This window comes from Monodon monoceros, unplaced genomic scaffold (assembly GCF_005190385.1).
Source record: "Monodon monoceros isolate NGI ecotype Baffin Bay Population unplaced genomic scaffold, NGI_Narwhal_1 Super_Scaffold_10, whole genome shotgun sequence".
Lineage (NCBI taxonomy): Eukaryota > Metazoa > Chordata > Mammalia > Artiodactyla > Monodontidae > Monodon > Monodon monoceros.
In genome coordinates, this window is record NW_021703766.1 from 41736147 (window position 1) to 41753843 (window position 17697).

Genomic DNA, 17697 nt, shown 5'->3' on the forward strand with positions numbered 1-17697 from the left:
GCAGCTCCCCCTGCCTGCACGTATTTTACACGTTCCCTAAGGTGGTACCAGGCAACCTGTCCTGGTTGCAGGGGAAGGGGCCTGGAATCCTGGGGTCCAGCCCACCCATCAGGGATCTCCCAGGCCCCTGGCCAGCCCCAGACCCTCAGAAGTGTCAAAAGGCAACCTGGGATCTGAGAGGTGGGGGTGAGACAGAAGCAGACGGCTCAGCCTGGCAAGGGCTTCTTGGCCACAGCACAGCCATTTCCAGCCAGTGGAGGGTGGAAATGGAGAAAGAACAACAGGATGCTCAGATGGTTACGGGGAAAGGGAGGGGTGAGGAGCGACTTCCTCAGGGAGACGACCTGGACACTGGGGCAGAAGTTTCCCCTTTGGCACATGACCCATGCTGCCCTCACCCCCTTTCCTGCCTGTGGCACACCACTCAATAGACTAGACTGGCCTTGCCCCAGGTCTCTCCGTACGCAGCAGCCAGCCAGTTGCTCTGTGCCCAGAATGTCTGGCCAGCCCTCTCCAGACTGGCTCCCAAATCCTGTGGATTCTGGAATGCAGCTACCCTTTCTGGGGCTCACAGCCCATCTTGCAGCTTTCACATTCTGCCCAAGCAAGACCAGTAAGGTAAAGGAGAAAAGTTACTCTCCAAACTCAACCCCATTGCCCCTGCCCACCCCCTCCCCACAACCATCACCACCAAGAACACTCGGCTGGCTGTGAAAACCTCTTCCCTGAACGCTCTTCTTTCAGACATGCCCACTAAAGCCAACAGGTAAAAGCCCAGCCTGGAAGCCCTGGCTTTGACTGCATAAAGAGCACACAAGCCAACAGTAATAACTTCGGCTGTTTAAGAAAATCATTTCTCTAATCCCTTATGAGCCCCCCTCTGTGGGATGCTCCTATTCTGCTGCTCTGCTGATGTTAGGAATGTGGAGCCCTCATAAAAGCTAGACGTAGAAAACCAGCTTTGTTTTCCTCGACAAGGGGAGGCACCTCAGGTCAAGGCCAAGGTGCACCTCTGGCCCATCTCACTAACGCAGTGCTCTTGGGTCACCAAGGAGCTCCTGAAACCCTGTTCTGCTCACTCCTGCCAGAGAACAGCCTCCGAGGCTCCCATCGCTTCCATGGGGTCTGGATCCAACGTTGCCTTTAACCAATACGCAGGAGGGCAGGTGGATTCAGGGAGAGGCCTTTGTTTCCTGGCCTGGGCCTTCTTGGCTTCCTGAGGGGCAAGTTGAGGTGTCTGTCTGGTGGTCTCTGAGGCACCATCCCACCCCCCTGTGCATGCTGAGTCTCCAACCGTAGACCTCTCTGCAGAGCTGAATCAAAGCTTCTGTACCTGAGGACATGGGGGCTCCAGGAAGGTCCAGCCTCCACCTCTAGACCTGTGGGCTCCATCCTCTTTTTGGGCACTCTGGTGTCAGGGAGCTTGGAATAAAGAGGTGATATGAAATGACAAATGTCTCAAACCTGTGTGGTGGGTACATGGATGTTTTTTCCCTTCCTCTCCATATGTATGTGCGTTTGATGAATGAAAATAGTTCAAAGCTCTAAGAGGTGGGTATGATAGTTATAGATGTGCTCACAAACCAGACTTGATATATCCACAGTACAAGATGTCCTCAGGTAAGTCTGAGAGGTCCAAGACAGCCTGGTGCTCAGAGCACCACAGACGCCACCAAAGGGGCCCCAAGGTTGGCAATGTCCATACTGAGTTCCAATAGGAAGCGCACACGGGACTTCCCTGGCGGTGCAGGGGTTAAGAATCTGCGCTGTCAGTGCAGGGGGTGCGGGTTCAATCCCTGGTCAGGGAACTAAGATCCCTCATGCCATGCAGCATGGTCAAAAAAATTTTTAAAAAAACAAACTGCACGCATGGCTGAATAGGTCTCTGGAACCTCCTGGTCCTGGACTGAAGTCTAGAGAAGGGCCCAGATGGTGCCAGGCACGAGTGGTTTCCAGCACATTACTCTGGGATCATGAAGCTTGGAGTGAAGTGAGCAACGGTGGTTGGGTGTGCAGGTCAGAGCCTGCCAGGGGGCCCTTTTAAAGCCCCCATCCAGTGTTTATCAGGTACCTCTAGGCATGGCCACCAGAGGCTTGGAGGGGCCTGTATTAGGAGCTAGGAGAACCTCCGAACAAGAGATAGGCTTGTCCTGGGACTTCCCTGGTGGTCCAGTGGCTAAGACTCGGTGCTTCCACTTCAGGGGCGGCGGGTTCGATCCCTGGTCAGGGAACCAAGATCCCGCATGCCAAAAAGAAAAAAAGAGATGGGCTTGTCCTGAGGCTGCAGGAGCCACACTTGGCCCACTCAGAAGCCGGGCACCATCATCTCTGATCCCTTTTCCAGCCTACATAGGTACGATGACACCAGTACCCGGGGACACTTCCTCCAACCCAGCTGTCCTCTTCCACGTCACATCCCTTCTCCTGTAGCTTGGGTTCCACAGCTTGTTATGTCAGTAACACTCACCCCTCTCTCTGTTATTCAACCCCCAGGTGAAGCCTTTCTCCATCTTCTTACTTTTACCTGAAAGCTGCTGGGGCAAGGCAGTTAACATGAGAGAAGGCTCTATCAACCTGAAATAGATCCTCAGTACAATTTGGAAATTCTACCACATTTTTCCTTTCCGCATTCAGACCTTTCTCACTCTCCTCACACCTCTGTCTGCAAGTTCCCCTCACTCTTTACTGCAGCCTCAGGTAAACCCATGGCCAAGCATTTTAGACCCCCTCCAGCCTTTTCAGAACCTCACAAGATGAATCACATCATCTTTCTCCTGTATATTCAGTCTCTTTTTGTCAACTGGATCTTCGTCTCTGACATTGAAACGTGTTTAAGTTTCTTCCACCTTAAAAAACCAACCACAAAAAAGTCTTCCCTCAATCTACAACCACCTTCAGCTCCTACCCACAGCTTCAACAGCCCCCTAAGCCCAAGCTCCAGACCTCCAGCCCCAACTGCCTCCTTGGTGCCTCTTCTTTGATGTCATGTTCACAACGGCACTCATGGCCTTCTTCCTGCCTTCCTCCCTTCCAAATGTGGTCTTCAGGAGCTTCCCAGCACTGAGTGTCACCACTCCAATGGCTCATCCCAGAGACCCAGGAGAGATTTAGGATTCCCTCCTCTTTCCAACCCTCCATGTCTAGTTCAACCACTGACTTTATTCCCCACTGCCACTACCATAGTCTGTGAATGGCTTTCAAAATGAGATTCACACAGCTACAAATGTAAGAAGGCAATCTATTGGGGTAGAGGAAGAAAATATTAGAATTTAAGACTTATCTTTTAAAATTCTTTTAATGTATGTTCCATTATGTAAATAGTATATTAGTAGTGTAGTGCATATAATTTATAAGTAAAATAAATCTGGACGATATTCAAACATTTTTCCTGATAGATGTTCAAGAACAAAAAAATGTGGAGGTCCTGGTTTACATTGGGATCATCTTTTGCTTGGACAACTGAAATAGACTACTAACCGATCTCTACATCCATCTATCTATCTATCATGGTAAAATATACATATAATTTACCATTTTAACCAATTTCTTTTTTTGGCTGCATTAGTCCTCATTGCTGCTCAGGGGCTTTCTCTAGTTGCGGCAAGCAGGGGCTACTCTTCGTTGTGGTGCGCAGGCTTCTCATCACGGTGGCTTCTCTTGTTGCAGAGCACAGGCTCTAGGCACACGGGCTTCAGTAGTTGTGGCGCACGGGCTCAATAGTTGTGGCGCACGGGCTGTAGAGCGCAGGCTCAGTAGTCGTGGCCCACGGGCTTAGTTGCTCCACGGCATGTGGGATATTCCTGGACCAGGGCTCATACCTGTGTCCCCTGCATTGGCAGGCGGATTCTTAACCACTGCGCCACCAGGGAAGTCCCCCATTTTAACCATTTTTAAGTGTACAGTTTTGTGGCATTAAGTACATTCACATTGTTGCGCAATCATCACCACATCCATCTCCAGAACTTTTTCATCATTCCAACCCAAAATTCTGTACCCATTAATTACAAACTCCCCATGCGCCCCTCCTCCCAGTCCCTGGAAACTACCATTCTACTTTGTCTCTGTGAACTTGACTACTCTGGGTACTTCATATAAGTGGAATTATAGAATATATCTTTCTGTGACTGGCTTCTTTCACTTAGTGTAATGTCTTCACGGTTCATCCATTTGTAGCATGTGTCAGAATTCCCTTCCTTTTTAAGGCTGAATATGTTCCTTTGTATGGATATACCACATTTTGTTTATCCATTCATACATCGATGGACACTTGGGTTGCTTCCATCTTTTTCACTTTTATGCATAATGCTGCTATGAACATGGGCATACAAGTCTACATCCACTCTTGCCTCTCCTCTGTAGTCCTTCTCCACAATGTAGCCCAAGTAATCCCTTTAAACCCACAAGTATGGTAAAATCACCCCTTGCTCTCAGGTAAGACTTTCTCACTACCTTCGTTTCTTAAACACAAAGCCACCAAAGACACCTGCTGTTACTTCTGCCATAATGTCCTTTCCTCCCTGCTTCTTCAACTTTTTCTTTTCCCCACTCCCCTCCCTCTTAGGACCTCAACTCCTGCTCTTTTCCTGAGCGAAGAATTCCCTGATAACCCTCCTTCACTAGGTCAAGGGACGCTCTCCCTCCCTCTTCCACTTTCCCCTCCTACCGCTTGTCGCAATTGGCACTATATCATCAAGCGCATTTATAACAATGATTGTTTCCACCACTAGAGAATAAACGTATAAGGGAGAGGGCATTATCCAGTTCCTACAGCTCCTGCGAGGACCTGGCATCTAGTAAGTGCTCAATTCTTCAGTAATTAATTTTCATAATAAGTCTGTGAGGACACAGCTGACCCCTCCCGCCCGGAGGCTAAGTCACAGTGGAGAACCAGGGTGGCCCTGCGGACTCTGGCCACCGGTCCTCAACCCCCCACCCTGGCTGTCCCATTTGGAGGTCCTCCGTCCCTAGGCAAAGGGGTGCAGGGCCCTCCCCGCCCCGCTCGCGCAGGGAATGGTTGGGGACCGCTCCTAGCCGCTTGGTCTGCAGCCACCCGGCGTCCGCCTGGGGCGGGGGCGGGGCCTGCCAGGAGACGTCACTTCCGGTGTACACAGCCGGTTCGGGCGGTGAGCTGGGGGCCGGGGCGCGTCGCAGGTGAGGAGCGGGCGCGAGCGGGTGCCGCCTGGCGCAGGCGGGCGGGCTCAGGGGGTGGTGGGTGGGTGGTGGGCTGCGGCCGGGGCTGGCGACTGGACGAGCTTGCGGGGCGCCGCTCCGCTTGGGGCCGCAGGGCTCAGGGCCGTCGGCTCCCGCCCCTTGCCCGTCCGCTGTGGAGGACGCCGGGCTCTGGGAGCGCTGGCTGACCGGACGGAAGCCTGGAGGGGCCTCCTGGCTCGTGCCTGAGACCGGGGGCGCGGCGGGGACCCCGCGGACGCGGGGCAGGAAGGGCGGGGGGCGCTCCTTGGGCCGCCGGAGCCGAGGAGGTCGGGCTGGCGCCGGGACCCGCTCCCGGAAGCCCGCCGAGCAGTTAGCGGAGGGACGGCGGCCTGTGGGTACCGGGGTCTACCGGGACTGCCTAGGGACGCGGCCCTCACGCCGCCCCGCGGCTGCCGGTCGGCTGCGCGCACCTTTCCCGCCGGGCCGGGCCCCGAGGAACACGATTTTCCGGCCCCGCTGAGCCCCCTGGCGCAGTCGGGCCAGGGGAGGTTCCGCGGGGACCGCCGGAGGGCCGGGGCTGAGGATGAAGGACCCACGGCTGAGGGGCGAGCGTAGGGTCAGGGGTGTGTCTTCCTGCTCCGCGCGGTGCGAGGAAAGAAGCATGCCTGGTTGGCATGATAAGAATTTTGTTTATTCTCCTCACAAATTTTGCCAGATAAATACTCAGCTTGGAGGGGGGGGGGGTTAATTTGAAAATAGCTTGTTTCCGCTCCTCGCCCCCATTATAAAAGCAGCTCATTCTCCTTTCTTCACATTCAAGACAGCACAAAAAGTGTTGTGACAATACTTTTTAAAGTGACAGTCATCCACCAACCTACCGCTCAGTGACAGCCATTGCTAACATTTTGGTGATATCAATAAATACAGATATTATCACTTCTATGGACTTCATAATGTATATCATATATACATAATATATACATATATACGTATATCATATATACATAATATATACATATATACATATATCATAAGTTAACCAAGCCAACATATACCAAGTTAACATGTAGATTGTTTCTAATTCGTCACAAGATAAACAGTTCTGCCAAAAGGATTTGTCTGATTGTTGTTTTGGGTTAAATTTACAAATGAGGTCAAAGGTAACATTCATTTAAAAAATACATAGTATTATTTTTCCTTTGTTGACACTTCAAAAATTATTCTCCATCCCAATATTCATAACATCCATCCATATTTGTTTTTCGTTTCATGGTTTTATTTTTACTTTTAGCTGTTTTAAATTTACTTAAAATTTGGTTTTGGTTGAAAATATGTATTTTCCAAATAGGTTAATTTTCCCAACTTTACTGAAAAAACTATAATTGCTGTTTTATCATATTTTAGACCTAAAGTTCTAAGTTTGTGTTTGTAAAGGACTACTTACAGATTTGATATTTAGATTTTGTGTATGCTGTTTTATAATTCCATTCACAATATCTTTTTTTAAAATCATTTTCCTTTGCAAGTCCAGGATGTATTTCATGTTTGAGACTTTTTTCTTTTGAAGTAAAAAAAAAGTTTAGTTATTGCTGTTTCATTTGCTATCTTGCTGACAAGATAACAAACTCCATATGAAGAGTTCAGGTTTGTTGTGGCAACTTTTCAGTCTGGCATTTGAGATTCTAATCTTCCTCTATTTTTGCACACGAATACGTAGGTTAGCATTGGAGACCAAGATAGAAAAGTTCTCAGATTCCCTTGGCAAGCCTAGATTTTTCAATCTAAAATTATCTCTGGATTTTTGGAAGACAACATGTTTTAAGCATCCTCTTTAAAAATTTTTAAACAAGTTGCACATGATTCTGCTGAAAATTTTACTAAATGTTTATTCTGTTGAAAACCCGAAGCCTAATACACCAGCAGCTTTTTGTCAAGCGGGTCTAACAAGTCTATAGGAAAATGATTGTTTCTGAGAGCTAGTGGACTGGGGCATCACATGAGTTGAGTGTCCACTCTCTCCTTTTCCCTCCTGTGACTTTCTGCTTAGTGGAAAATGATGACCTTCCAAGGTGGAGAGAGTGTTGGTTTGAATAAGGAATTGCTTTTTTGGAGTTACAGAAAAAGCAGGATGCCATTTCCTCTTAGTTCTAAGTTCACCAAGAGCCTGAATGTTTCAGGGGTTGTGCTTCAGATGTCTTTATCCATAATGAAACTGTCCTCCTGAGGGTCCTCTGATTGATAGATGCAGTGGCTGCTGCTTTCTCATTTTCCTTGACCTTGACCATAAGTATTTGGCATGGTGAGCCACACTTTCTTGCTGTTGTGCATCTCCTCTTGGTTGGCCTTCTTGACTTAAGCTATTGTGATCATTAGCTTAACTTTGTGACTGTGCTTTTTCACTTGTCTTTGCTGCTTCTCTTCTTCCCACATCTGCCTGGAAGCATTTTCTAAGGCCCAGCTTAATATCTCTACCTCTTTCCCCCAATGCATGCTCCTTCCCACTTGTCCAGCATGTGACTTCTAGGTAGAGACCCATTTCACCCCCTCATCCTCTTTCCAGTCGGTGACCCCAGCTCAGACTTTGATGCAAGTGATTTCTTTCTCTCCCTCTAACTGACCCCTGGACATGTTTCTGAGGCCATACTTTCTGCAGGTGATGAAGCCCTTCATTGCTTCCCAAGGTGGCCTGTCCTTCATGACTCTAAAGTTCTTACCAGCTGACTTACCACAACTCTTCTTCCTTCTTTTTTTTTTTGGCTGTGTCATGCAGCATGCAGGATCTTAGTTCCCCAACCAGGGATTGAACCCCCGCCCCTGCAGTGGAAGCAAGGAGTCTTCACCACTGGACCGCCAGGGAATTCCCTCTTCTTCCTTCTTGATTTGGGTTCTATTGCCATTTGCTTTCTATTCCTACAATTTGATTTAAACTTGTACCTTTGCTCTGAGGGACTTCAGACATAATTTGATCCCACCCTGGATTAGAAAAATGAGACCCAATGAATTTAGTCATGAATTTAGTTATCTCACATTTATGCAGTATTTACAGTATAGGCCAGTTACTGTACTGGAGGATTGGAATACAGAGCTGGAAGGCACAGCCTAGGAAAGAAAACCAAATAAGCAGTTGCCATCAAGTATCATAAGTGCCTAGAAGCAGGAGACAGGTTTTAGAGATCTTGCCTGTCTTGTTCACTGCTGCTATCTCCAGGGCCTAGAACACAGTGTTTGGGGAACAATTAAGTATTTGTTGAATGAATCAATGATCATCTGAGAATGAAATCAGAATAAATGTCAAATCAGCTATCTGTAGAAAAGATACAAGCCAAGAGACATTTTGTAAATGTAGTTTTGAGAATTTCAGGGAAAACTTTTAAGTTCAACCAAAATGACCCAGCTATAACCCTAGGAAGGCATGATTGGAATGTGTTTGTGGCCAGATGCTTAATTTTATATCCTCAGAAGAAAGATTTTGATTCTAGAAGGAGAGGGTTGGGATGATGTCTATGGAAATTGGGGTGGTGGGTCCAAGAGAAGAATTGGGTGATGTGTCTGTAGTACCTTCTGGGGACCTGGGCCAGAGGAGCTCTGTGCAGTCCTCCACTGGGCCTTTGCTCCTCCAGACAGATGGGTGCATCTCTGTTGATGCCTCTAGTGGAGAGAATCTTTCCTTTGCTTTGCTTCCATGATCCTAATGCCCTTTGATTAGAACATGGCTTCACATGGAGATTTCCTGTTGAGAGTGGTCTGCATCCAGACTCCTGGGTCAGATCCTGGACTTGAGTTGCTGGCTAACCTCTCTGGTTCCCCATCTGAGGAATGGGGATAATAGTAACACCTTCCTCTTTGCTGCCTGGCCCCCGGTAAGAGCTCAATAGGTGTTAGCTCTCATCATTATTTATAAACTTTGTGACTGGCCTTCTGGTTAATACATCATTCACCTTTTGAGCTTAGATAGCCTGAATCAGTCCCCCTGAACCGACTTGCTCCTGGGTGCACTGGGAACCAGAGCTGAGAACCAGAAGGTGGGAAGTCATGACAGATAGGCTTTTCCCAAACTGCTTGTTCAGAGAATCCAGCTGCAGTTGTTAGGGAAGACTGTCAGGTGAAGGCTGTGCTTGAGCTGAGTACTGTGGGAAATAGTGAGTCCAGCACTACAGGAAGGGGAGAGGACTTTTAGGTAGGGCCACGACGGCTGTAAAGGTATAGAGCTGAGCAAGTTTGAGGTATGTGAGTTGCAGGAGATTTAGGCTGAAGGGTGGATAGATATGAATAGGGGAGTAGAGGGAAATGAGATTGGAAAGTGGAGCCAGCTTTTGAAGATATAATTAATAACAGTCTCTAACTTATTGGGCATAACAGTGTGTCAGGTGCTATGTTCATCCCTTGGACTCACTGTGCTAGCCAGGTTTGGTGTGAAGTGCTTTGCGTATAATACCTTGTTTGGTCCTCATAACAACCCTCTGATGTAGCTATTTACTATTATAAGAGAAATGACATGTTGGATGTCTCCTCGATTCAGCCTGCACATTGCTACAGGGCTAACCCTTGACATCTGCTGTACGTTTAAAAGCCTTTTGTGACTTCTGTTTCCTGATGAAGTCCAAGCCCACCAAGATTCTCTGACTTCATGAAATCATCTTTAAAGTGTGAAAATATGTGTCTTACAACTGAATAAAAGCAGCATAGGTGCAGATATGCATCAAACTCAGAGAAATATTTCAATGAAAAAGGCAAGATGCAAGACAATGTGTATATGTGCCCATTTGTGTAAAAAAAAAAAAGAGAGAGGGGATACACATGAAGTAGGTTTCTAAGTGCAGAAAAACAATTCTCGAATGATAGAAAAGAAAGAGTGATTGCCTTTGGGATTAGGCCCCAGAAATCTAGGCTGTTAGACTGACCTGGCTTTTTCTTGCATACTCTTTTGTACAATACGAATTTTTTCCACTGTGTATGTGTATTTTCAATGAAAAAGTAATAGGAATTAAAATCTAAATGTCTGCTATATACATAGCAGTCACTTAGAGAGGGAATGTAGCATAGAGTTTAAGGGCAAGGACTATATCCAGACTGCTTGGGCTCAAGTCCTGCCTCTACCACTTAACTAGTCACTAACCTCTAAACCATATAGCCTCAGTTTACCCTGTCTGAAAATGGGTGAAGTAATAGTACCTACCTCCTGGGGTTATAGTGAGGCTTAAAGGAGTTAATATTTGTGAAGTCCTTAGAACAGTTCCTGACAGGTGTGGGTTTTTGTTGGTGGTGGTAATGTTATGACCCTGTGTTTTACACCAAAGTGAATGTGAAGATGTGTCCAATCTCTCTCTCTGTGTGCTTACAGTTCATCTGGAAAGGGAAGACACACAGAGCTAATGATGAGTAATGGCAGTGGAGGCTGCAGGAGCTCAGGAAAGGCTCCATAGGAACTAAAGGGGCCTAAGATGGTGTCATCGAAACAGTGGATCTTAAATATGGGTAACTTCTAGAAAAAGTGAAAGGAGAGAAAAGGAGGCAAAGAGGCTTGTTCCAGGTGTGATGTATGTCCCAGATGGACTGAGGCAGAGAAATGAGACGGGAAAGCGCCTTGAGGGAGCCTGAAAGTGGGATATGTCGTGCCATGGCAGGTCATCGTTAGCTGGCAGAGTTTTTCTTAGCATATATAAAATGATGGGATTTATAGTGATGAGAGTTTAGGCTTGATGAAATGTGCTAGCTCTACCTTGAACTTTCAAGTGATTGTGAGATGTTCCTGTGTAATTCTTTTTTCTTTTTTTTTTTTTGTGTGTGTGTGTGTGTGTGTGTGTTTTTTGCGGTATGCGGGCCTCTCACTGTTGTGGCCTCTCCCGTTGCAGAGCATAGGCTCTGGATGCACAGGCTCAGCGGCCATGGCTCACGGGCCTAGCCACTCCGCGGCATGTGGGATCTTCCCGGACCATGGCACGAACCCGTGTCCCCTGCATCGGCAGGCAGACTCTCAACCACTGCGCCACCAGGGAAGCCCCCTGTGTAATTTTTTTAATGAACCCCTTCATACAGGACATGTGGGTTACTTACAGGTTGGTGCTTATAGTCAGTGCTGCCAGTGGGCATCCTGGATGCAGGCCTCTACATTTACTGAATCTATTTCTAGGGTTCATTCCTAGATGGTATTGCTTTTTTTTTTTTTAAGCCATTTTGACTATATTCCTTGTGTCTAGGCCACTGTCAGATACGTGCTTTTCCAAACTGGTAGTTGCAAAGAATCATAATGTGAAAGTTTTTGAGTGTGGAATTAGAGCTAGATATTACCTGAAAAAAAAATCAAATTTTCTTATTGAAAATGATTTTGGGATTAGGTGCTAGTGAGATGGTCGTATGACTGGGGAACCTGGGAATACCTGAGTCTTCCCCTACCCCACTCCCAGGTCCCAGAGGGGGATGTATGTGCCTGAGAACAGGTAGAGGAAGGCTGGCTTGGCTCCCAGACTTGAGTGCTGTAGGCTGGTAACCTAGGCAGGGAGAGGTGAAAGTGGTTCCTCTCACCAGCTCACAAGGACCTATCTTGTCTGTGGGTCTCCAGGTAGGAAAGGATGTACCGTGCCTGTCCTTGTCCTTAAGTTACTTTGTAATGTGCTTTGTAAAGCAAGGTGATTCATTCCTTAGCACTGTCCGTGTTCTTTTTCTAGTTTGGGGCTGCAAGAGGGAGTGGTAGGCAGGGAAATAGGAGGAGCCATGACCTCCTTCCCGTCTTGAGAACACAGGGCAGCACTCCTTTTAGTTTGTTGCCAGGACTTTGGGAGTTGGGGCCAGGGCTGCAAGAAGGTAAGAAATATTTTTGAAAGTTGTTGTAACTGTGTGGTATTTGGCGTGGGGGTGGGGAGAGGGAGTTAGTATTTTTACTGCTAGTAGGCCAGAATGAAGAATTTTAAAAAAAGATAAAATGCCGCCTTCTGACTGTTTCCTGGCCTGTTTCAGAGCAGTAGTTCCATTTATTGAGTGCTGTCCTTTATGGATTTAATCCTCACCGCAGTACTGAAGAAACTGAGGCACAAGAGTTCAGGTAACTTGCCTGAGGTCATAGAGTGATTAAGTGCTGTTCATTCAACTGATGGTTACTGAGAGCAGAATTTCATATCTAGGGTCAATCTGTCTCCCAAACCCATACCCATAACTACTGCATAACCTCTCAGCATTGAGAGATTTCATCTTACCCACAAGGTAGGAACATGAGCCACTGCAGGCCTGCTCTCTAGGGCTGTCTTCCCTGCCTCAGGAAGCGGTGGGAGGTGGGGGTGAGATGGGCAGGAGGCTCCTTGAATGTCCTCATTGCTAAATATTTGACCTGCTGAAATGTTTGTGGAGAAGAATGAGCTCCCTAGCTGTAACTCGGATTTGCTGTTCTTTTTGAGAGATGGAAAGGCTTGCTGGGTTTGCAAAATTGGAGTCAGTGTTCCCAGCCTGGAGGAAGGAGCTTCTATAATATCCATTGATGAAATTTTTCATGGGTACCTTAAATTTTCAGAAATGGTCCTGAATCTGAAGTGTATTTATCTAAAGTTTATATAGTTCCTCTCTGTAGTAAGAGAAATAATTTCCATATTATGGTTTGATTTACCTGTTTGTATATAAGCTTCTTGATAAATACTTGTTTTTCCCCATTTGAGGTTAGTTTTGGATAGGTTCCACAGTGCAAGTTGTTAAGAATGAGTAACACTATACAACTTTGAGTTCTTAAATAACTTTCTAATGGATACATTAGTTTTCACTAGTTCAACATGCTTTTTTTTTTTTTTTTTACAAGTTTGGAAACTTTTTGGATAATTGAGCTAAAACTAGGCTTAAACAGAGCTGAGTAGATCAAGGCCTTATCATGCTGTAATAAACTGCAAAAACAAAAAAATAAATAAAAAATAAACTGAAGGTTTTTAATAGGTGTAGATTAAAAAAATTTTTTTTAACAAATTGGATTTGAAAAATTAATGTTTTGTGATTTTTACTTTAAAGTAATGATTTACTTTAAAGTAAGTTATTCTAACTCCTTGATTTATACTCGAATTTCCTTCAGCAGCAGTTTATCACAAACATTTTCGTAGTGCTTGGGTGCATTTTGATATGCAAATTTTTTTATTATCATTGTTATTACTTTTGGCTGTGCCACTCGCATGTGGGGTCTTAGTTCCCTGATCAGAGATCCAGCCCACGTCCCCTGCATTGGAAGCAAGGAGTCTTAACCACTGGACCACCAGGCAAGGCCCTGATATGCAAATTTTTATTGGTCTGAGACCATTTCAATTTACAGATGAAAACTTTGTTTCACCTGAGTAAACTTTTTCAGATGTTTAGGAGCCAACTTTGTTCACCTTTTGGTGGTGTATGGTAGTTGCTTGTAGATAAACCTTTTCTTGGCAAGGCTCTGACCACCACCACCCCACTTTTTCCTTTTCTTTTGAAGATTTCTGTTTAACAAATATTTTTTTGGCTTAGAGTGTTTCTCAAATAAAATTCAAAAGTTCTTATATTTAATTTGTTGTTATTTTTTGTTTTTTTTTTTTTTTGGCCACACTGCTCAGCTTGCAGGATCTTAGTTCCCTGACCAGGAATCGAACTGGCACCCTTGGCAATGAAAGCGCAGAGTCCTAACCACTGGACCGCCAGGGAATTCCCTGGCCTATTTTGTTTTTAACCTGTGTTATTTTGAAACTAAATTTCAACTCTATTGACTTTGTGGTTAGAAAATTTATTTCTTCTGCTTAACTGAAATTATCAGTTATTTGTAGATTACCAGATATAAAAGCTCTTCAGATCTGCTGATGACAACTTGCTTTGTTTTTATAGAGGAGTGTCATGTTTTGTGATGATAAATTGTTTTAGAGCAAGTGTCAGTACAAGGGGCAGTCAGGTGTCACCACGTGGGAGCACTTGGTTCCTCCATTAGACCAGAAGCTCCTTGACGTCAGCACTGTTAATTTCTGCATCCTGGGTGCCTGGAGCATTCAGGCACGACTTACAGGGTTGAGCCATGCCTGTGGGCACAGGTGTAGAAGCATCTTTATTTTAGCTATGATAGATTCCAGCTATGATTAGAATTTTTTAGAATTCTATGAATAGAATTTTTATTTAGTAGGGTTTTTTCTATCTACTTGAGTTTTCATACCTCAGTATAGGAAAGCATGGGCTTCAGATTTTGTCAACCAGTCAGTTATTTAGTAATTTTCCTTTTGTTTTGTTTTAATAGCAGTTTTAGTAGCCACTTCTTGACTAGGAAAAATGTAGTTTAATCTTGACTTCCTTAAAACTTTTTCATTGACATTTTTTTACTCTGATAGAACTTTAATGTTTCAGGAATTGTTGCATGATTCTTTAAATTAAAATGCGTTACTGTTCCTTGAAAACTTTCTATATAAACTAGTGTCCAGTTTTGAACATAGTTTTCTTTGGGAGCAGTCTCCTGGGCACAGAAGTAGTCTGGGCTTGGTGGACCCAGAAGTGTCACTTCCTTTCCTCTGGCCTTGGCTCTCCATGCCTCCCTTTCCGTTTTGATGTTTTAATGATACCCTCCCTGCTCAGTGATTTGTGTTCAGGAAGCTAGGCAGTGATTACTTTTGTTTCTGCTTTGTGAATTTCTCCCCCCACTTCCTATTTTTACTGAGCAACTACAGGAAGTGAGGCGGCTCCTGGCTGGCTGCTGCTAAGCTCTGATGTTAGGCGGCAGAGGACAAGGCCTTAGGGCCTAAGCCATTCAAAGCATTTTACACCTTTGTCTTTGCACTGCCTCCTTCTTCAGGAATCGTAGGAACACGCTCTTATGATTGGGTGATTGGGTCGAGATGACCGCATGTCCTTGTCAGCCTGGGGTTGGGGGGAATTGGGTGCCGCTCAGCTGGAGGGCAGATCTTTTGTGAGGTAGATGAGAGGTTGTTCCAGCAGTAACAATAGAACATAGTGGCGCTGTGGAGAAGTAGCTGTTGTGGGTGGACAGTGTGGCAGGAACAAAAGGTGGGTTGAAGAGACCTGTTGCAAGTAAGGCTGGAGAGGTGATTCTGGATTTGGGCGGGCCTGGACTGGCAGGCTTGGCGTGTGAAGTGAGCAGCCCATCTGCTCTCTGAGGTCTTTGACGAGGCCTCGGCCTCTATGGTGCTCTCCTTCCTCCCAACTCACGGCATTTGTTTTTTCAACCAGATATTTAGCATTTACCTGCCTCTTTTCCAGTGATACCTCAAATGGACCTGTTGTAGCTTAACTTACAGGGAAAGTTTGTATCATCTTCCCAGAAAGAAGTAACTTTTTTATGTATTAGACACTTGAATATAGAAGGAACTTGTTTAGCAGAGTTGCTCAGTAGCATTACTGTCGACATTTTGGGTGGATAATTGTTTGTCTTTAGGTGGACAGGGGGGTTGTCCTGTGCATTGCAGGATATTTAGCAGCATTCCTGGCCTTACCCACTAGCACTCTCCCAGTTGTGACAACCAAAAAATGTTTCCAGAAATTGCTAAATGTCCCCTGGGCAGATGTCTCTGTGTGTGTGTGTGTGTGTGTGTGTGTGTGTGTGTGTGTGTGTGTGATCATCTTCACTTGTTGAGAGCCACTGTGTTAAAAGATTGAATGCTGACTTACTAATTTTGTGAAATGGAATAAAATAGAATGGTTTCTTGGGATTGGAGCTATTTATTAGTTTCTATTCCAGTATCTGACATTCTCATACATTTTTAGCATGCTACTTAGATTTTGCTATTGTCTATCTATTATGCTTTCATTGAAAGATCTGGGACCTGAGCATCTGGAAGCTTGGCTTTTGGTCCTCATAGAAGATATTCTCTCTTGGCCTTACATGCTTGCTCCTGAAGGCTAGTTCTTTGGAAGCTGAACAGTGCTGGCATAAAGGAGAGAGCAAGAGGCATTTAGGATGTAACAGTAACAATAGCCAACATTTATGCAGCAGTTGCAATAGCCCAGGTGAGACCAGGTGAACAGGATTGAACCATGAACTGTGGTGAACAGGATTAGCAGGACTGAATGTAAGGGATTGTAAGGAAAGGGAACAGGATAGGGACCATCTGGGATAATACCTTACGTTTAGGTGCAGGGTTGGTAGTGCCTTTAACCAAGGCAGTAAATGCAGGAGGAAGACCGGGGAATGGAAGGATGACTAACATTTGAAGTCCCAGGAGAGAGGGGTCTTGACTGGAGAGGTGAATTTGGGTCATTAGCAATGCATATGGCTATGATCTCCTAAAGAGAGACCACTTTCCTTTCTTTTCATTGCTTCAGCTCAACTTCCTGCCAATTCCTGCCAAGAATCCTACAGCTTGAAACCATCTCCTAAGGGTAATAAACAGAATGTCCTGGTCTAGATCATTGACGGAGGTGGAATAATGCAGGGATGGAGACCTCCGCTGCTAGTGGCAGACTCCCAGGCCCCAAACCCAGCTCTGTTGGGGACTACTACCTTACCCGTGTGGCAGGAACTTGAAGAACTCACTCAAGCTCTTTAACTGCCTCACAGGATCCTTGTGAGCATTAAATTAGGTAACAGATGCAAGGTTCATAGCACAGTGCCTGGCACTCAGTACCCGCTCAGTTAATGTCAGTTGTTTTTATTTTACAGTTCTAGTGAGCATTAAATGAGATTATGTATCCAAAGCTCCAGGTATAATGCTTGACACATTGTAGTCACTTAATGAATGGTAGTTTTGTTGAGGAGTACTTGCATGAACATGTCATGCCATCAGCTTTTTTTTTTTTTTTTTTTTTCCAAAGCAGAACCTTTTATCTAGCACTTAGCTACTGCCTCTGTGGATAGCAAGACTGACCGTGTGAATGCTGTATAGAAATAACCATTAAATAAATACTGAGGATGAACTAATCATTCAACAGACATCTGTGCTTGGCACTCTCTGATATCTTGAATGAGCTCGGTGATCTTGGTGGTTGGGGGTGGCTTAGAAGCACAGGGGAAACTGGCAGTTGTGATGCAGTATGTTACAATACAACAAAGACAGTGCTAAGATAGGGCTAAAGACAGGCTGTTATGGTTGCACACAGAGGCGCTTCTACCTCAGCCTTTGTCAAGGTGGCTTCCCAGAGGAGCTGACATCTCAGTTAGACATCCAGGAGGAGTGAGAGTAAGCCAGGAGAGCTTTCCATGCAGAGGGAGCTGAATGTGTAGATGGTGAGAAGAAAGATGGCACAAGCAAGAACTAGGCAGAAATGGGGTGAGGGAGGTGGGGGGAAGTTGGGAGAAAGTTGGGAAGGTAATGGAGAGCCATAATCGATTTTAAGCAGGAGAGTGGCGTGATTAATCACACAGCAACCAGAGAGGAGCAGTCCAGGCATTTAGAAGATGACTCAGGAGGCTCCTCTGTAATTCAGACAGGAGGTAAAGAAGGTTTGAACTTCGGATTGGCAGTGAAAATAGAAGGAAAAAGACTTGCAAGATGTTAAGGAGGCAGAAAGGATATGACTAAATGATTAATTGGATATAAAGAAGAGTAAGGAGTAGAGGATAACTCCAGGTGTCTGGCTTGTTCAGGTAGGTTAATGGTGATGCCATTCACCAAGACAGGG

General features: G+C 45.6%; 2 protein-coding genes across 6 annotated transcripts in view; one reads left to right on the forward strand and one right to left on the reverse strand.

The window, feature by feature from the left end:
• Positions 1-3470: 3470 nt before the first annotated feature.
• Positions 3471-17697, forward strand: part of KIAA0355 (KIAA0355 ortholog) — a 74948-nt gene continuing 60721 nt past the window's right edge. For 2 of the 5 annotated variants that reach the window (XM_029240360.1, XM_029240408.1), the window contains exon 1: positions 5109-5151. The gene's annotated coding sequence lies outside the window, so the exon portion shown is untranslated. Of the gene's footprint in view, positions 3510-5108; positions 5152-11115; positions 11953-12105; positions 12191-17697 lie in introns of those variants that run through there. The other 3 variants (XM_029240380.1, XM_029240397.1, XM_029240370.1) reach the window with 3 other exon arrangements.
• On the reverse strand, positions 4870-5814 carry LOC114903026 (proline-rich protein 2-like). Its single transcript, XM_029235820.1, has 2 exons — positions 5622-5814; positions 4870-5540 (listed from the first exon to the last, which is right to left on the reverse strand). Exons 1-2 carry the CDS (start codon positions 5812-5814, stop codon positions 4870-4872), a joined length of 864 nt encoding a protein of 287 aa, XP_029091653.1.